This window comes from Lepisosteus platostomus, chromosome 15 (assembly GCF_059453375.1).
Source record: "Lepisosteus platostomus isolate fLepPlt1 chromosome 15, fLepPlt1.hap1, whole genome shotgun sequence".
In the NCBI taxonomy this organism is placed as follows: Eukaryota; Metazoa; Chordata; class Actinopteri; order Semionotiformes; family Lepisosteidae; genus Lepisosteus; species Lepisosteus platostomus.
The window spans coordinates 18,087,764-18,109,378 of NC_142625.1; the positions used below are offsets into that span (position 1 = coordinate 18,087,764).

Genomic DNA, 21,615 nt, shown 5'->3' on the forward strand with positions numbered 1-21,615 from the left:
ACACCTGATCACTGGGGTCCATCTTGGTCATCATGCGCTCCTCCAGAAGGTTAAAGGTCAGGACCTGGAGCACATACAGCTGGTGTGCCATCTCTGCTTTGATGGGCCGATTCCCGCGAATGATGTGCTGCAGTGAGAGGGCAGGAAGATGCCACTCAGCATGCGTCAAGTTTGACAATGCAGTTGCATGACTGCAAAACAGGTCTTATGTACCTGCTAAGCATTTATACATACACAAAGCACATTAATGTGAACCGGCACCAAAAAACAGCTACATGGCTGAACAGGATGGCACATACAAAGATAACCATATAAACAGACACACGCATATTATCAGGGTCTTCTGATTTACATTGCAATCTAAAATAAGAACTGCTCAACTCAATCAGGTTATTCATAGGCTGTGTGGATTTTGTAAAGAATTGGTTTCTGGGGCACTCTTATGCATGGCTTAGGGATTTATCCCTCTTGTGAACTACAATCATCAACATTGAGAGATGACAGGAGATTTTCTATTGTTCTACTTCTGGTCTGCATTGTCTGGTTTGATATAATCCCAGACTGCTGGTCTGGTACTGTCTCTGATCGGGAGTGTACACGTAATGTTTCCTGTTGGATGAATGTTTCTTCATAGTGACACCTGAGGACTGTGATTCTTCCATGAAGGGTAATTTCCTGTATATACTAATATATTGTAAACTAGTAAACATTTAAAATCAAGACCCAGGTCACAAGATTTTGAAATGAGATGTTTATATACAGTATTTAGAGTTTACTTGCTGTAAAAAAGTTTTTACAATATTACTGCAGATGTCCTACACTCAGAATGTATACTCATTAAATAATAGTTTAACTATTATGGTGGATACGTGGTCCAGAATCATGTATTTCTTCAACAATCATGCAGCTCCAAACAGGTCTACAAATACACAGTTGGGCAGAGAGAACTGGTGTCCTTCTGCACCTTCACTCACATTGAGGATGATGGACCTGAGATGTTTCTGGGCTAGGGTGCTCGCCATCTCCTGGAGACAGAAAACAAACACACCACACATGCACAGTGTCATCGGGTGGGAAAGGGGTTGCTGGTAGAGAAATGCAGACTGGGAAATGTAGTTTACAGCTGTGCACCTCACATCAGCCACCTCGTGTCTTGTTTTAAATGTAGTTACAAAAACAGAGGCAGACCTTTTTGTGTCTGGGGTCTGCTTTACCAAGGAAAGATGAAACCTCATCATAAGGTGAACAGAAAGAATGACAAGTCTACGGTAAGTATACAAATTTAACACAAATTATTTTTTTCCACAATGGAATAGGGCTTGTTAAACTGTCATTTTCATGTACAAACAGCAGTTAAACTACTAACACAGGCTGAAAGGCTTTCTCTTGATTGTTATCTTTATAATGTTTGTGGCACTGGAATATTTGTGGCTATATCGCTTTCTGACTGGCCCCTAAGTTGTACATTCCTTGACAAAACATGTCCCCTGACAACAGTGTGAAAATGTTCAAATTCTGTCCTTTAATTTAAATGTACACAGCGGTTCACAACCGCTGATAGTGAAGGCACTAAGGGATTTCCACATATTTCACTTCAAATGTCTAAAATAACAACATTTCACTTAAAAAACTTCCTTGTTTGTGATGTATTAATTGCAAGATGAGAACCTTTTTAACTTAATTTTCTGTCAATGGATTGTTATCAGTATAATCTCAATCAGAGAAAAGAGGAAACATATTCTCAGGATCTTAATCAAAGAACATTTCATGAGCTGATTTACAATCTATGGAGGTTGAGGTTTTGGCTGAAATTTTAATGTATCCAATATGGCATATGGTAACCAGGGATACACTATGCATTTATATTGTAACTAAATTCAATTCCAAAATAAATAATGTAGTTGAGAATTCTGTACTTTCAAATACAGTACATATGCATTAATAGACAAAATACTGCTATTTTCAATATAAACATCACAATCAATTTGCATGCTCACAAAAATCATTGTGCGGCTAGTTTCAGTTCCTGCAGTGTGTTGGCGATTGCAGTCACTGCTCCGAGATGAACGTATGGGTTAATAATGAGCATGTACTTTGTTTTCAGACATGCAGGGTGCCGACCCATGGACAGAAAGAGCTTCCCATCAAAGGGACATATCATGTTGCTGAAGCTTTTTGTGTCTGATTTGCGCAGCTGGTTTCTACTGGCCATGTGCTTCTATATTTGCTACACTATTGATTATTCTCACAGTACACTTCACAAATGACCCATCATCAGCTCATGCAGAGTAGCTTTAACCAAAAACTTTGAAGGGAATTTAGGTGTGTACAGTATGATCACCTCTTAGACATCCTTTAAACTTCTTATTGCGGTCGATAGTCCTAAGTCAGCTGGGTACGCTCTGTTCACGGGGTGCTATAGATATAGATGCCTTTTCTTTACATGTTTTTGGGAGAGCTCAAATTTGTTTTAGTTTTGGAAACAACACTGCTTTGTCTGCTACTCTAAACATGGATATTCTTTGCTGTTACCTTGTATTCCAGCTAAGTTATATCTCCAATCTTAGCCGCCCACAGCAGCAGAAACAAATCTGATTGGCTGTTCTAATTTCAGCTAAAGAATATTAGCGCTGTGTTGGCAGTCTCTTGGATCACTGCGTCCTGTCCTATCTTGACATCATTTATATGGAGTTGTCATATTGGTTTTTGGTTGATCAAAACCATATGTGATAGCATTCAGTGAATGTGTCTCTGTATTTATATAATTAAAGAGATTAATTTCAAACAGTAGTGCAACATCCACACATTCGCTATAATCATTACCTACTGTAAGCTACTTGAGATGCAAGGAGAATTTCTATATAACAGATTGCCAGAAGGCTCATTTTCAGTCTTTAATTAATGAGTGGTTGAAGAAAAGCCCTGTAGATTCCAAATAAAGGAACTGAATGTAGAAAGAGTGTTCTTGCATTTCATAAATATGAAAATAAAAAAGCAAAGCCCCAATCCAAAATTTAAGTCCAAACAACTCATTGCAGTCTATGCTCTGGCTTTTTCATGCTAGAAATGATAACATTGACCAGATAAACAAAGCACTAGAGGTCACAAAATTTCACTGATACACCTCCAACATGAACTTGCTACGATTTTGAAAGACAGCTAGCCTGTTCTCAATGTCTCCAGGAGGTGGCACCTCTTTGCAGTCTCTTTCTACAACTATTTCTTGAGATTCATGAGACAATGTTCTGCCACTGTCAGCTACACAGGATGTGGTGGAGCACTGGCCCGTCGCGATATTTCTAGTAACGTCATGTTAATTGTTACAGGCATGACAGTGTCACAAATCTGTACCACACAACATTCATGAGCACTGACCTCTGACCTCTGACCTCTGACATGTTCTATCCGTCTATCTAGTTGCAGCACAGGCTGGAAGAGAACAATGGTAGAAGTAGAAATGGATCATGGCACCAGTAGTTTATTTAGATTTGGATGATGGCTTCACTGTGGAATAAAGAAAACAGCTCAAGCCTTCCGAGCGTCTCAGCCAGTAAAGGCACGCAACCGAGCACTGGTTGAGCTCTGTAGGTTCAAGCCCGGGTGAACTGAGGTTCCAACAGCCGGGGCGCAGAATGGGTAGTGTGGGATTAACTGGAACACGTTCTCTTGAATCTCCCAGCAGCCATGCACTGCTGTCGGTGAGGGACACTCCTCTCCTCCAATAGATCTGAACCTCCAGGGCAGGGCCTGTGATATCTTCAAAGACCAGTGGTTCAAAAGTGGGCAGGTCAAACGAGTCTGCCTACATCTCCTCATTCTCCCCTGTGTGAGGCTCACAGGCTTTCTAGGTCTGAGTTGAGTCATGTAAAACTCGCAACTCGGTATTCCAAGTTGACTGAGTATAACTAAAATAATTGGTGACTCTAAATTTAGAACAAAAAAACTCTAGCTGCCAGCAGTGGGCTCCTGCTTGCTTTATGAATTCACTTGACAATGGCGAGCAGAGTGCAAATTCAATCTCCAGTGCCTTTGAATAATGTGCATATGAGTGCAGGTCATCTGGTTGTAACATTCGCACGTGGCTTCTACCAAATGAAATTTGGGCAAAGCAAGGAGCTTGTGCTTGACATTAATCAGAGAAGAGAAAGGCACTCCATGTGAAAAACTTTGTGGGTTTAATGAATGGTTTTTTTTAAAGGATTACAACAGAAGCTGACAGGTAATTATAAGTTTGACTCATACATTGTATATGAAACATAGTGCATTTCTTTTAGACTAAAATATATGATGGAAATTAAATGAATGCAGCATAATGTCCAGAAAAGTGCCCAATTAGCCAAGTTTAATGCAAGGAAATGACTGACAACAGTCAAGGTGTTTAGAAAATGAACAGGATTTAAATCGTGATTACTGTAAGAACATATCTGCCTACCAAGCAAACAAACGACAGCTTTGATTAGAAATGACCTTACTTTTAAGTGCGCAATGACACTCTGGAGCTGAGATTGTCAAAAGATGCTTTTACTATCAGCAGTTATTGGTAGTGAAAAAACACCCTGAGAAGGCAGGAAATCCCATTTTAAAATTGTCGAGTGTTTAACAGATTCCCCCCCGTTTCATTCATTAAGGACAGTGTAAAAACTGTTGGGATGTAGTCATTAGTAAGTCCCCCGAGCCTCCTCTGTCAAAGTCTTACACACTGCAACTACTTAATAATCTGGCTCTCAAACAAACACAAAAGGCTTCAGTAAAATGAGAAGCAGCATGTTCATGTAGATTAAATTACACAGGAAAAACTGCACAGACTGCTGGGTTGGAAACAGATGTTCGGTGCCAAGTTACAGCTGATCTAGATTGGCGTTTCACTGTAAATCTCAATATTTATTATATGTTTACATTAATAATAGCCTATTAAACCAATACTGTACAGCTCCACAGAACATGTTATTAAAGCATTTTTGTCAATGAGAGCAGTAACTGTGTGAGATCACTACTTATAGGATGAACTGGTGGTGGTGGAGTCCCCATTACCTGAAAAGCGCTTTGAGTGGAGTGTCCAGAAAAGCGCTATATAAGTGTAAGCAATTATTATTAATTAATTATAATTATAATTACCAAGCCAGCTTTGAGTATGGACATATTTGCCAGATAATAGTCATTCTAGCCTGTAACTTATTTTTTTCCAAAGAACACAAATTAAATTCAACGTTAGAGTAATGTTGTAGGGTGTGTGTTAAAAAGCCATTATTGACTAGTTTGTATGTAAAAATGTCACAGATGATGCTGTAAAGATAATAGCTGTAGGAAGATTAAAAAATGTCAATAAAGTTCATGACTGCGCAAGCTCCCAGCAGATACTGTCTAGTGTAAACAAGTACAGAATATTATACAGTATGTAGGTATTTAAAGCATACACTACAGATATAAAACAGGAAACAATGAGCTTGAAGTAGCTATTTATGAAAAAGACTTTGGTGCTCATGTTGACAGGTGAAACAAAATGCTACAAAAGTACAGTTAAAAGCATAGGATTTGAATCAAACGCAAAAGGCTTCAGCAAAATGAGGAGTGGCATGTTTGTGCAGATTAAAGTACACGGGAAAATGCACTTGTAATTACCTTTAAAATGCACTAGTAAGGGTAGTTAGAATATTGTGTACAATATTGATCACCAATAAAACAGATATTGTTGCCCTTGAATCAATCATGACCATAGCTTCCAGATACACTCCTGGACTTAAAGTCTAATAACAGACTAAAGAGGCTGAACTATTTTAGTCTTGAACAACCAAGACTATTAGAGGCTCTGATTCAAGTATTCTAAATCCTCCAAGGCACTGAGAGAGTTGAAACACAAATCAGAGGACAAGTGTAGAAACTTCATAGAACTGCATTTCAGAGGAGTACAGGGGGCACCTCCTGATGCAGCAGAATTGTGAGAGTATAGAATCCCATACTGTGCCCAGCCATGAAGTGAAAGCCGATACTCTGACTTCTTTCAAGATACAACTAATCCTTGGATCAATACACTGCTAACTTCAAAACAGGCTTTGATGGGCCAAATGGCCCTCTCTTCACTTGTGATCTTTCATAGGTATATGTAATGTAGGTGAGGGACCCTCTGGACAGTCTGTGAGGAATCTCCTAGTTCCCTAGGCTCTATTATGGGAACAGCAAAGGTGAAGTAACAATTCTGGATCATTGTGCGATTAAAGATAAGAGGAGAAAACAAAGGGAGAGAAGTTCATGTGAAAACTACTAAAGCTGTAAAATTTGTACTTGTTTTATTTCCAACACTTTTGCCCAGGAACTAGTAATGAAGTGTTGCGCTGTCTGAAAGACAGCAGCCCTGAAAGCTTTTCAGTCACGTTTCCACCGTAATGAAGTAATGAAGTAAGAGTAATGAAGCTCGCAGAAGGCCAGTGGGCCTTTTGTCATGACATTGCCATACGTTTCTATCTTCAAATCCCTACAAAAGATACCTACATATGACCAATGAAAGAACATACTGGATTGCCTATGTAAAGATATCTAGCCACTTAGTAGAACTGAACTGTCTTGCAAAGAGATTCAAAGACTTCCTACAGTTTTCAGAAAAGAAAGCAGGAATATTGTTTATCATGGTGAATGTGTGATCAATGTTTATGACACTGAGACTTCTAATGGGATCAGTAATAAGTGTGTACAGACAGCATGCAGTAAGCATTGAGAGTGACAGTGTGCACAGAATACTGCCAGTGTGATCAGTGTGTATTAACAGTGTAGCACTGCCAGTGTGATCAGTGTGTATTAACAGTGTAGCACTGCCAGTGTGATCAGTGTGTATTAACAGTGTAGCACTGCCAGTGTGATCAGTGTGTATTAACAGTGTAGCACTGACAGTGTGATGAGTATATTAACAGTGTAACACTGACAGTGTGAAGTGTATTAACAGTGTAGCACTGACAGTGTGAAGAGTGTGTACAGTATTAACAGTGTAGCACTGACAGTGTGACGAGTGTTTTAACAGTGTAACACTGACAGTGTGAAGAGTGTGTATTAACAGTGTAGCACTGACAGTGTGATGAGTATATTAACAGTGTAACACTGACAGTGTGAAGTGTATTAACAGTGTAGCACTGACAGTGTGAAGAGTGTGTACAGTATTAACAGTGTAGCACTGACAGTGTGACGAGTGTTTTAACAGTGTAACACTGACAGCGTGAAAAGTGTGTATTAACAGTGTAGCACTGACAGTGTGAAAAGTGTGTATAAACAGTGTAGCACTCACAGTGTGAAGAGTGTGTATTAACAGTGTAGCACTCACAGTGTGAAGAGTGTGTACAGTATTAACAGTGGAGCACTGACAGTGTGTACTCACAGTGAGCTGCAGGTCCAGGGGGTTACTGTGCTCCTCCTGGGTGGCGTATAAGCAGGGATGCAGGCGTGACAGCAATGGAAACAAAGAGCGCTCACTTACACACAGGCATGAACATGGCTCCACGCACACAACAGAACAGCACAGCCACAGCCCCCACACAACCAGCAGGACAAAAGGCTAGAGAAAAGCAAGGGCCCATGTGAGCAAAGCAAGAATCCCCTGATCTCATTCTTAGCTGTTCTAAAATCAAGAGGACTTGGGTCCCCAATTTGCAGAGAACACTGGCATAGCTCTCACTGACTGTACAGAAGGCTCATAAGTGCACAGGAGTCACCGCACTGCAGTCCTCTGAGGAAACAGCAGACAGCACACCCAACCCCAGCAGTGCTCAGCCAGCTGTATGCTGCTCCTTGTGGAATTCCTGTGTCATCTAATGACCTTCACAAACCAAGGCCCAGCCTGCATTCTAACAGGTCTTCATCAGCTGAACTGCTCGGACATCTTAAAATCCACGTCTCTCCATTCTAGCTCTTCTTCTCAGCAGCTTATAGCTACACTATATTTAGGAGTTTAGAACAGTGAAAGAAACTGTTAAGCCCTGCAGCAGAAAAATTGTGGGCCGCATCAATACAATTCAAAGGAGGGGGAAAATCTGAGGGCTCACTGCAGAATTGGTGAAGACAAAAGATTTCTATCAAAAAGAAAAAAAGAAAGAGGATTAGGACAATTGAGAGAATACTGAATTGATGTTCTGCCATACGTGTGACCTAGAAGTCTGTAAATGCTTCTCAGCAATGCCTCTTACAAGTACACTGTGAAATTACATAAGTAAAAATATACATTACCGTCTTGTTCATACACTTGTTTCATGAAGCCAGACACAGAGTTAGTTCTGGGTGATCAGCTAGGGACTGCCACCTCATTGCAGATCTTTGGTACAATCATCTGCTTATATTTGATCATTAATAAACACAAATCCGTCATTTAACAGAATGTTTACAGGGACCTAGATGTGAACTATTCATAACCAGTTACTGCTGCAGAGCAAAGGAATCCAGCACAGGGAGAACAAGGAGGGCCAGGGACTTTCACAGGGTGAGCAGTACGAGGCTGGGAATTCAGCACCTTACAAGCCCTTACAGCCCAGCACCTTTAACAGCGAGATAACTCGTCTGCTTTCAATGCATTGACCAGCATCGATATAATCCTGCTGTGGAAGACTGGTATTTGACTAAGTGGGCTAAAAATAACCCTGAGGCACTATTGCCCACCCACTCTCTCCGCACACCTACACTCACATCGGCAAATAATACGACCCCCTCCTCACGGACAGATAGATACAGCCCTCTGTATTTGGCAGCAGGGCTGAAGCAAGGAGCGCACAGTGAGAGGTTAGCCCATGGCACACGCTGAGAGAGAGAGATACAGGCAGGATGGCGAGCACGAGGCAGGGGGCACTGACCTGGCGGCGGTCCTCGGGGGCCTTCAGGAAGAGAGCGTTGATGAGAGCGATGGCATAGGTCTGGATCTCCTGGTTGGATCTGCAGGTGCACAGCAGGACAGGCAGGTGACATGAGCTGGAGCTGCAGGAGGCCACATTATTCTCTGGTGCTGTCCGATCCCTGTCCCGCAAAGCGGCTATTAAAATCAAACCGCTACGCCAATACAGTATCGCCATTCCGTCAAGTTTGTTTTATTGCCTGTGCGTACGAATGTATTTATCGGAAAACAAAAGCAAAGCAAGGCTGGGCCTGGTCAGTTTGAGATGGGATGCAATCCGTAGTTGCTGCTGGATGTGTTATACTGTAGGTACACCACTCCACCCTCTGCTGCAGAAAGGATCAGTGACACTTGTGTTGAAAGTGAGATATCAAATTGAGGTCCTGTCCACACACAACTGATGATCCTGTGGTCATATGAGGGAAGTTATTTTTTAGCAGATGATGTACTGCATATCAAAATAAACTTATTGCTACTGCAACACATTATCAAAGAAATTAGCAGAATCAATATGATCATCTGTAGCAGATGTGCTCACCTTGTAATGAAGAGATATGACACGGTACATTCATTATGCTGATTAACATTTGTCATCAATGGGGTGGATCTAAAAGGAGGTGTACTATGAAAGTCACAGGGCTGCCATTTGTACGATCACTATTAGAAGCTGCACGTCTGCATGCTCTGGACCAGGTTTCAGATGCTGCATTCTGGGATCCTGTCTCATAAAGCCTGGACAAACATGTGACTGTTCACCGGTCTTGAAGTCCTAGATGCCAGAAATCATCCCAGCTCATCCCAAAATGCTCAAGTCTGGCAAATAGGTTAAGAACAACACCCTCTTATCCTACATGAGAGTTGCTTTGACAGAAGCAACGTGAGGATGTGCACTGTCCTCCTGGAACGAGCCTGCACGAAAGGAGGTGGGTTCTGTCGTGTCTGGACACTCCTGACCACATCAACACACTTGAACCTCTCCAAAGATACTGCCGTGACTCTTGGGCTCCCAAATTGTGGCCTATAATTGACGGAGCGTGATTGTGTACAGGACAGGTCAGAAAATGCTGGCTTTGAATTTCAGAGACAGTGAGCACCTGTACGCTGACTTTGTCCAGCCTGATGGCTGGCCCGATTATGTTGTTCTCTTGATAAGCCGGGTGTATTGGTTCCATCCTATGTTCTTCTTCTTGATTTCTGCATAGGGTCTTGACATTCAACAGTGTAAACTGCCTCATTTGTGCCCAATCAGCTCTCTCATTAATGAAGCTATTTAATGCTTATTTTAACAGTCAAAGTCATTCAATTGTATCACGGTCCTCCAAGAAAGATCAATGAATAATTAAATTAACAACAAAAACATTTATTCAATAGCTGTACATATCATAACTTTGACTTATATGAACAGAAAAGCAAAAGGATTGCATTGTGATTGGACAAGGAGCTAACCTCACCCTAACCTGAAAGAGTGTTAATTCAAAGAAATATAAATACATCTGTGTCATTGGTCTAAGCTAAAATGTCCTGACAAGTCCTAACAAGAGAAACAACTGTCCAAGAATGCTTTGATTTAGGGTGGATTGTGTGGAAAAATATATTATGTTTTTTTCTGAAACGATGGAATGTCATTTACTTGCAAATTACACACTTGCAAGTTGGCTTGTGGTGAGTCCTGGGAGCTAGGCATTTCTATTCTTATATTCTCTCTTGGACAAGCTTGGTTTCTTCTCACGCTAGCTAAACTGTATTCATGACATTTCCTATTTTTCACCGAGTCTGTCGGCTGTGTTTCCCCGTGTATACTCACACTTGCAGGTGGGCAATAAGCTGCCCCACTGTGATCTCCTGCGCCACCCGGTGGTAGAGGCTGTGACTATTCAGCACCATACTCTCGAGAATAGCCAGGGAACGCTGCAGGATGGACACGTCAACCATGGGCTGATTGACATAGCCGGCAATCTGAGGACAACAGACAAAGAGGGTTGGAAAGGTGAAGAAAGCTGAAGGAGGAAGGAGAAAGATGAAGTGTCCCTTCACAGTGTACACATGCTTGACAGACAATATTCAGTGCATTTCAAATATATCATTCTGTGTTCCGTAGTGTTACTGTACATCAGCAAAAAATATTTGACTCTCGTTAATACAGTATTTGAGCCTGAACGTGAAACGAAAGTGGAAAAAGAGAGGAGAGACAGAGTCAAGAGAAAGCTGAGGAAGATAAGGACAGAGAAAGACAGAGACATTAGGAGAAAACAGCAGAAAATGATAAGAAGAGTGATAAAGGAGAGAATCAAAAAGGTGAGTGGATGGAGACAAAGTGTTTAGATGTTTTTTGATAAGAGGGAACAAGTATAAACTGGGAGAGACCCACACAATGTGAGGAAAGAGGGAGGTGTGGCAGGAGACAGACAAGAGGAAAGATTGATGATTATAAGTCTCCCAGGAGGCTCAACTTGTAAAGGTGTTAGTCGGAGCACAGGATGAGATCTAGGACCATGCGTTCGAGCCAGGCTAGAGGGATGGAATCTCCCAAGGTATGGTGAGATTAGATGGCCAGGGCTCTCTCTCAGGCTTCACCTGCAGCCTCCTGGGCACTGGCAAACAGGAGGAGCTGCTGGTGAGGAAGGAGTTCCTCCTTTGTGGTGCAGAACCTCTCAAGGAGATCGTGGTGCCTGTGATGTGTTAAATGACAGATGGCTCAAAAACGTCTGTGTGTGGCCTCCCTGAGGAGACACTCACCACTGGCAATTCCAATCCGGCTGGGTGAGACACAACTTTGTAAAAAGAGAAGTGGCAAGCAGAGGGAGGTGGTGCAGAAAGAGAAAGAATGATGCAGAAAGACAAGTGGTGAGACGGAAACCGAGCAGGGCAGAATGAGAGACAAGAACAAGAGCGAAAAACAAAAGCCTCTTTCACTCTCAGTATGCAATTTCGAGATTGAAAGTAGTTTCTTATAATTCATTACATGACAGATTTCCCTGATAACAGCTCTTTTCTTATCAAAACGGGGGGAACTAATTAAAAGTGGTGTCTTCAGCATAACGACCTCTGATGTTCAATCAATGACAGTGCTATCTAGTAACATGCTCTTATAACATTATTACATTTGCCAATAACAGGAAAAATAATGTGTTAAATTTACTATGCAAGCGATATATCTGTAAAAAAGAAACTTGTTACATTCTCACTGTTGAACACCTACATACAGTATGTAATATTCACTGTTGCTAAGTTATTCAGCATGTATAGTATTAATGTTCTCTTCAGTGTTTCTATGGTTACAGAGCGAGAGCTGAAAAGCATGTTTAAGGAAAAGCTGTTGTGCAGATTAGACCAGTGTTAAATCAGTGTTACAGTTGTTAAATCAAGATGGGCAGGAAATGTCACCATCAGTCACTGAGGTCACTAATGTCACGGTGGTTTATAAAACAGCATTCTTTTCACCTCTGCACATATTCACACAGACATAACACAATGCACGACCTCTTGATATTGGAAAACACATCAAACATCAAACATGTTTTTTTTTCTTCATTTTCTAGCATATATTCTAATTAATCAAAAAGGAATATTTTAGCTGATATTCTGATTTTTTTTTAAAAAGAAAACTAAAAATGATGTGTCCTGATATGATATGACTACTAATAACATGATAATAGTAAAAATATTACTTCAGTGTGTGTCGCTGGCACTGCAGAGTTAAGCAGCATGCCTTCAATAACAGAAATAAACCACAGTCACATGAACCTTGTTGTAAAACAGACATATTAAGGGCTGCTTCTTATACTTCATAACTTTCAAGAACTATGTTTGCTACATAAATTACAAGCCTGTACTAAATCATAGATTTTGCTAAAAGGTTAAATCTAACAATCAATGTTATGACTAAAAAATAATATACTGTATAACCATTTGTTTTCACTTTTTTGAGAGTGATAATACCGAACTCTGATTAATGATTCAAAGCCTGAAAGGAAACAAGGGGGGAGAGGGCAGAAATACAGAGAAAAATGTTCTTAAGAAACCGAGGGAGAAAGAGAAAAGTAGAAAAAAAGAAAGCTGAGTCAATATTTGTCTCAGAGAGAGAGGACAGTCCAATGATGAGACAAACAAAGAAGGACAAGGACAGAAAGATTGCAGGATCTTCAAATCCTTCCCATCATCCAGTGGAAGGTTCAGAAGGAAAGAAAGTACAATTCCTTCTTCCAATTTTCTGCCTATCAGATTTCTATAATAAAAGCCCATGTCTGTGTGCAACAGAAGAAATCTAATTAAATAGAACTTCTTTATTGTAAAGAGCTCCAAAATTCAGTGAAAGCAAAGCCTTTTAATTTATAGATAGAAACACTGTTCTTGGAATTCATTATTTTCAAGATTAAAAGAATTTCGCATTCAATGTGAGTTATTTAACTTGGTAGAGGGCACACTGCAGAGCACTGATCTAATGATACTGCAGTCTTAATCAAGCCTTTTGCTGTAAGCAACTTTTCTATTCCACTGACCAGCTTCCAGTAGATACTGTATCTCTATACTACCATCAAACATGCTAGATATAAGCAGCTTTCGAGCTATTAGCACTACAGAGACAGAAGCTACTGCCTTTATATTTTAAAAAGGACAGGAAGCTACCATGCTTTTTAAAAAAAGATGAAGAGACCTTCCGCATTGCCAAAATTAATTAATTTAAAACATAACGTATCATAAAATTAGAAACATGTATTTTTAAATAATTAAAGAGTAGTGGTATCATGGAAAACCAGATTAAAAATGGCTTTTCCTCTAGAGCAGAAAAGAAATTTTAGCCACTTTGCTGCAGCTGTTCATTACATAGTTATACAGCTATAAAGCAGATCAGAATTCTACTGGTGTTTTCTAAATTCATAAATATAAAATGTCCAGGCTGAACAGCATCACAAATCATGAACACGGAGCATTATTTCTGATACCGCTCAAAACCCGGGTGCTAATCACACATCCCCAAAACCCAAAATAACAAATGTTTTATAATAAATAAAATAATTTATTCAAATTCTGCAATGCGGAGAACCTGACGTACGTGGTTCAGCTACAGTATATAATATGTTAATCTGACATTGGATTTTTAAGGGATGTCTTTGCTCTGAGCAACAGAAATGCTTACATCCATCATTCTTTCCATTTTTTATTCACCTCACCACCACCAGTTTATCCAGAGTTTACTCATTTGCCATAGGCTGGCAAATAAAGCAGTGACTTTATGATCATCAATGATCACACTCAACACTGCAAGCTCAAAGAAAACGGCAGTACAGAGGGCTGCTGCTGAACCTCTGACTAAGGGACTGGTTTAGGTGGCTCAGCCAAGTCAGTCCCTTCTACCTGTGGTCTTCCAGTTGCACGCGGTTTGTCACACAGTCTAGATTCATACTAGGAATCTGGTAATTACAGGACAAAGCAGATTTCGTATCTTGTTGAGACACCCAAGCAAACAGAAACAAGAAGCAACCCGACTCAAAGCTGGCCTTATCTTTCTCAGTTGCTAGCCATGATTTCAGCATGAAAACATTAACGCTGACACCATCCACCCAGTTTTTTACCACTTCGTCCAATTCAGATGAATTTAGGGTTAAGGGGGAGCTGGAGCCTATCCCAGCAAGCATAAGGTGGGATACACCATGGATGGGAAACGAGTCCATCACAGCGACTCAAACCCAATCACACATACTCACACCAGGGTCAATTTTCCCAGAAGCCAATTAATGTACCAGCATATCTTTGGACTGCGGCAGGAAACTGAAGCCCCTGGAGGAAACACACTTAAACAGGGGAGAGAACATACAGACTCCCCACAGATAGCATCCCAGAATTAGCCACAGCAATTCTAATCATTGTGCCACAATGGTGCCCCTGCAGAAACCAGCACATATTTCAAAACAAAACAGTTCTTCCAAGATCAAGAAAACACAATGACACACACACACAGACAACTGGCAACAAAAGCAATTAAAAACCCACATTTTTATGGATGCTTCACCAGCTGTTTAAATTTAAATTAAAGTCCAAGTTAACTGCAGAGAGTAGTTATTAATTTAACTCTGCAGACATGTCGAAAGGAAAATATTCCTTTCCACCTGGGATATACTGCAGCTTTCTCTACATTTTACATCTTGCACTTGTCACCATATTCCACTCAACGCTTGCTGAAAAGAATATAACTCAGGACATCTCTTATTCCGCTAGAGGTGTAATGGCAACAGGATGAGAATAATAAAATATAGTACATTAGAAGCTGACTCAAACAGGAGCAAGACGCAAACGCTAATTAAGAACCTAGCAGAAGGAGGCTGACATCACCAGTCAGCTTTATGCTTCAGGTATGGTGGAACTTTAATTAAGAGCCACTATTCTGTAACATTTTCAAAGGGGTGTCATAAGATCAAAAATAAAAATCCCAAGGCAAGAGCCAGACTTCCCACATTCCAAATATTGGAGCACATCACTACAGATCGCGAGATTTGGTTTAAATCCTAACAACGCAATTATTCAATTAAACGTGAAGCATGACATTTGTGTTTAATTACTACTATGTCAGAAGATGTTACAGACATATCAAATATGACAGTTGAAGAATCCTATACTTAAGCTAGAAATATCACAGTAAAGACATACAACATGTTTAAAAGATGCTCCTGATTGCGTAATAACCAAATCTTCTGGTTTTCCTGTGATTAACCTTTAGAAAACTACTGAGTGTATATCAAAAAATAATTCCAGTAAGGTCTGTGATTTTTTATTGATGAACACAACCATGTGAAATAGTTAAAGTGGCACGTCTGGTGAACAGTATTGGAAGACAGTCCTTAGATGAAATGTCAAACCCTGTTTTTTAAGGGATGTGAAGGATCGCTGATACTTAGTGAAGCCTAGGTCTGGCTTTATTGCTTAAATAGATTTTGGCTCTATGATCACTGACCTATGCAGCTTCAGGTCCCTTAGTTTTTGTTTGTTTGATACCAATACAGCTTGAAATCCTCTACTGTCTCTTTATGTCTCGGCTCACTGCGGTGACTCTGGGCAGAATGAGGAAGGGCAGACACACTCCTGTAACTTGCTTTTCCATCATTCCACACACTGCAAGCTCCACAGTGCTTGACAGGACAGCTGTGCAGGATGGAGTCAAGTGTCTCAGAGACGATAACTGGAACCTTTTATTAGCTGAATGGAGGATAGCTCACGTATGAAAGGATGTATATCTTTCTCATCGGTGGTCACCAAGGAAGAAGTCGATAACATGTTTCAGGCTGAGAATAGACAGAGTTCGCTACAAAACCGAAGAGGCAAAAATGCTACAAAACAGTAGGATCACTTAAAACCCATTCTCAGAGCCCGATGGTACTCAACAGTACAAAATAAGAGATTGTTTTTAAGACTGTTACCAAAAATCACATAAGACAAGGAATAAACATGGACTGGAAAACTGTTAATACAGTTTAACACATCCACAACAAGAATAACAAAACTAAACCAAGTAATTGTGGATCAATCTTATTTCTAATACTTGTATGGTAATGGGGAAAATTGAAACTAGAGGATTATTTAAAATGGAAAAGGATTCTAGGCTTTAGTAGATGACGAACAAAAAACAGTGATCCCTTGCTGTACAAGCAACTGCTATACAAGTTTTAATTTATACAAGATTAAGAAACCAACCTGTTTTTTCATTTAACAAGCAGATTTTCACTCTGAGGTCTTGTACAGCACTGCTGAGATTCTGGTGTTTTAACACATCTTCTCGGATGGGGGATACTCTCCTTTTAAACTTTTTTTAAAATAAAGGCTTGTATGTGTTAAGTACATATATAGTTGCTAAGAAGTGTAATGATTGTACTACAGTACTGTACCATAAATGAGGTGGAGTGTTATTGCTCTCCTACCTGTTGATATTGCTAATGGCTTTAAGCACTTTACTCAAATAATTAACCAGGAATTTTATTGTTTTATTACTTAGGTACCGTTCTGAGCTGTAATAAAGTGAAGATCGAGGGAACATTTTTGAGTTCCAATCAGAGATTATAACACGTGAAGTAATGGGAATTTACCTTAATTAAGCTGGAATGACATACAGTACTTAGTGGAATACCTAGGCAAATATTTAGAACAAGACATTAAATATAGACAAGTTTAGAGTGCAAAGCTTTAGGTAGCAGAAATACAGTGTAAGAGAAGGACACATGAACTTAAAGGTGTTACATATGAAATTGACTCAGGTGTTTAAGGAGACGTTTCCCTTTTTAGAATGATTTAGAGAAAAGAATAAAAAGACAAAAGGAATGTTGGGACACATAGAGACATGGGAATGTTATAATAAAAACTGAATTGTATAATGCAGTAAATTCATGCTGAATAACACATAGCTTTTTTTAAAAGATATAAAAAAATATAGTTCTGTAATGGAATAAACCCAGAAACTATAGTGAAAAACAAGTTGAATGATAGAAGAAAAAACATTTTTAACAGAGGAAACGTAGCTTTTTTAAATAAAAGGGTTGTGTACAGTAAGTGTTGCTAGCAACATACCAACTAGATGACAACAATGATCCTTGTCAATCTCTGATAATCCTTTTGTTTGTTCTTAACAGGCTACAATTGCTTTTGAAGTTTACATAACGCACCACTTTCATAAAATAAATGTGAAACATCACTTGGGTAAAATTCACTTAAGATTGTAAGGATTTTCATCCATTTGCAAGCTCACAAAGTTTGTCTTTAATGTGGTTATGTAATTACGAATACGCTAATTAAATACAGGCTCTTTTGTCTGCAGACAGACAACAAAGCCTGGGTTCAATTACAAATCTTTTTTTGTAACTAGAGGAACATTTCATCAAAGGTAGTTTCTCTTGGGAAAACCTTTAAACTTTCTATTATAAAAGACGAGTGGACATGCTTCTGTAATAATACAGGGAGGTTTTGGGACATGGGCATCCGATTACACAGATTATGTCAGATTAAGGGCTACAATGGCAAGACACAGTTTTACTGTGGTATGGAGTAGACTCCCAAGATCTAACACTGTAAAATGTGACAAATCCTTTCAAGCAACCTGTGGATAGCCGTGTGTCTTCTTACACACCAAGGGTGGTCTACCATGGTCCTGCAAGGCCACAGTCCAGCAGCTCTTACAACTCACCCTGGAAGCATACATTTTCAAAGACTTGATACAATTGTTTTTGACCACTGAAACAATAGACCTTCAATAGGGAAACATCCATGGAGAGGTCAGATAATACATTATACATCAACAAGCATAAATACCAGAAAGGGTAGAGGATAACCAAGAAATGGAAATGAGGAAAACGAGATGTTTATTTTTATGGCGGCATGCCCAACAGAATACTTGGATAAGTTATTAAAACTGTGCTGTTTTCCATTCAAGGAAGTTATACATTTCTAGTAACAGCACACTCGTTCTGTGTTCTTGCATATGTTTTGGGGCATAAGTGGTGAACTGTTTTAGGACAGCTCAGGACACTTGCTAATTGCTTTCTCAAACTGACCAGAATTTGGGAGTTATGTAATTGTGTTAATTGTCTAATTGTGTTAATTGTCTATTAATTTGCTGTTTATTCTGTGTGCATGTGTCTGGATGTATCATAAATTCAGAAATTCCTTGAATCACTAAATTTAGTAGCAGTAGCACTAAAAATGGTTACTGAACACTTGCATTTTATGACAAATGTTTAATTTGCCAGTTGTAATGCATCCCAGCTGTGTTATTAGCTTTTAAAGGGGAAGAACACCTTTTAAATTCCTAAGTGATCAGAAGTTTTGGATAGTCAAACAAGTTGAAAGAAGCACAATAATACAACCTCTTTTGAACTAAAAGGTTAGTGTTTTATCACAGTATTTTGCATGCAGCAAAAATGAAACATAAAATATCATCAAGAAATCACAGAAGTCTCCAGTCTTGACAACAATGATGTTATAACCTTGCCTCAACAGTAGGCAATTTCCATACCTCTGGTTCCACAAAATGGTGCCCCAATTTGCTATTGCTCCATCTTAACCTTAATGTTCCAGCTCTGTACCTCCACCAGCCTGTTCAGCACACTGCACACTGGGTGCCATCCAATAAATCACAGTGCACAGTGTGGACATCTTCCCCACTATTTTTATCCGGCTTGGACATCAGCTGAGCAATCTGTAAGTGTGGTGGTACTGGTCTCTGTCAGGCTGTATGGGTTCTGAAATAACCTGACGTTCCCTGTTCACTGCAAATTGTGTTCCCTCCAGAAACGCACCAGGAGGGCACACCGTGCAGAACAACGGAATATCTCAATGAAGAGGCATTTCCGCATGACTCTGTCTGGAAACGGGCGGCCAGGTGTTGCATTCCCTGAGGTTTCAGACATGGCATGCAAGCCTTAAAGTCCACAATGGGGACTTCCTCCAGGACTCTGAGGTGGAGTCAGGTTGCTGTGTGAACCCATCGTTTTCAGGTTTTAGAACCATAAAACACTGACAGGAAAGACCACACAGCAGTATGGCAAAAAACATGGGCAGAGCATTGAGGAGGGACCACAATGCAGCAGCATCCCCTAGTGGCCAATAACCCAACAGGGTATAGCATCTTAGTGGCATTGTAGGCTGACCTAAGACTGACTCCAAAGTGGACCTTGCAAATATAAGAAACAGTTTTGCTAAAAACATTGAATTATACAGGAAATTCCAGTCTGGTACAATATTACAAATACAAGAAGAGAAAATAAAAATCTAGAGATCTACTATGCTTTAAAGCTAGGCATGGTTGTGATGCTTTAAGAAGAGACTTTAGGTGGGATTCTACATATGGGGATATATATTTTGCAGATCATGAAGCTTCACAATCATTTGTGGAGCATTTTTAAAGTAGGTGTGCCTCTGTAAAATACTGTAATTGTGTCACAACGGCTACTGAGAAGGCAAGTCACCTGGTTGGGCTACACCTGGGCCTTATCAAACCAGAGCAATCAAAGAGAAAAGAGTGTGGAATTCCACATGAGGATAAGTCTGGAATAGCTCACATGGAATTAAAAACGCCCCTGTAATTAATAAGGAGGCTTAGAATAGAGCCGCTTAGAGTGAGGCTATCAGTCAGCTTAGAGTCAGAGAGGGAAAAGTCTGTCAGGAGCGCCAGACGATTTCCATGGCGAAGCGACTCTGGCCAATCAGGATCAGGCGTGCGAGAAGGAAAGAGTGGGCTCTGTGCTGTGGAGTGTATTAACTGACAAACTGAGTCTGCAAGCTGCATAGTTAGAGATCATACTGGGGCTGTACAGGCAGATGGAAGTGTAGCCTGTTTACCAGGCCCAATCACAGCAGAAAGAACACTAGAGGGAAATGAAAAGGTGAGGAGCTGGGATCCCCTGCAAGAGCTTGACGAGCTAGAGAAACCAGGGGGCACCAGAGAGCTGAGACACGGCTCGAGAAGATCCGATGAAGAACATGGTAACAGCGACACCTCAGCTGCTAGACAGACATCGTCTGCACAGCACATCCCAAGCGAGGAAAGGGAACAGCGTGCTTCTTCTGTGTCTCGTGAAAGTGAAGGGGATAATGTGAATGAGAGCAAGGATCATGAAGTGGTAGAGCGATCAGCAGGAACAGAGTAACAGCTGCAGATGAACAAGCAAAAAGAGACAGCTTTGCTCATAGAGGGGCTGACAGGGAAAAGAGACAGAAGAGATGCCTTCGGCAGAAGGGACAGATCAGTGGTGTTATGAGACATGACTAGTTATACAGTAGAGTGGGTTGTGGGCCGTTGATGTTAACTTGCTCTCCGCCTCAGTTCCATTGGGCAAGAGGTGATCAGGAGTCACACTGGTTGCAGTAAAGACACCTCCTGCCACCAGTGATAATACTTGGCCTGTTAACTTGGAACTGTACAGTACCTAGGGAGAATTCCAGTTCCTCTTCTCCACTAAATTTAGACCAAACTTCTGATTACCCGAAAAAAAGTAAATGTGAGCAATAGCTCAAAAGATAATTATTTTCTAAACAGCTGGGACTAATTTATCAAGAAAACAAATCCCCATACAAGAGTTCATTTTCCACTACTTTATTTTTTAGACCAAAGACAAATATTGTAGGTTTCAGTTACTATCTTCATCAAGGCTAATACAATATTTTTCCACAGCTTTTCACCTTCCTTCCACTGGTTAATTAAACACTTCAAATGTAACAATGTTTTTTAAAGATACGCTATTTATTTAACATGCTTGTTTCTCTGTCTGATATTGCTGTCAGGAAACCACATCAACATAAAATCTGTAAAAGGCAAGACGATAAAGAAAACCATGACTGTCTTTGTGTTTGCAGAGTCTTGGGAAAATACAAAGCATTTTCTGGATAGTAAACACTTCTGAAAAAAATCAAAACACCCTGAATTCAATGAATTGCAAATAGCCACTCCTACCTTTAATGTATTAAGTAAACAGCTTCTCTAACACCATTAACACATATTACCTTAATTTGCCAGCACCTGTATAACAAAACTCTTTACTTAAAAAATTAGGGGGCATGAGTATATTTGCAACATGCATTCACCACTGCTTTAGGCTGATGTCACCTGATAATTACAGTACTTCAAATACAGACAAATAAGCACCACACTTGAACAAGCCCAGCATCTGTTTTAGATCATTTTAAACACACACCGTTAGTTAATTCAAAGCAATATGATACAAGTCTTTCTGCAGCATGACCCATTGTAACATGAATCATACAAAAGCTTAATCAGA

General features: G+C 40.1%; 1 protein-coding gene across 9 annotated transcripts in view; it reads right to left on the minus strand.

Annotated features, from left to right (window-relative positions):
- elmo2 (engulfment and cell motility 2) overlaps positions 1-21,615 on the minus strand; it is a 71,664-nt gene that overhangs the window by 11,581 nt on the left and 38,468 nt on the right. For 2 of the 9 annotated variants that reach the window (XM_088607421.1, XM_088607422.1), the window contains exons 8-13: positions 10,665-10,816; positions 8,823-8,982; positions 7,361-7,396; positions 3,376-3,429; positions 975-1,025; positions 5-127 (exon numbers count right to left, since the gene is read on the minus strand). In XM_088607421.1, the coding sequence (XP_088463547.1) occupies positions 5-127; positions 975-1,025; positions 3,376-3,429; positions 7,361-7,396; positions 8,823-8,982; positions 10,665-10,816 (576 nt within the window). The remainder of the gene's footprint in view (positions 1-4; positions 128-974; positions 1,026-3,375; positions 3,430-7,360; positions 7,397-8,822; positions 8,983-10,664; positions 10,817-21,615) is intronic. The other 7 variants (XM_088607425.1, XM_088607427.1, XM_088607428.1 and 4 more) reach the window with 7 other exon arrangements.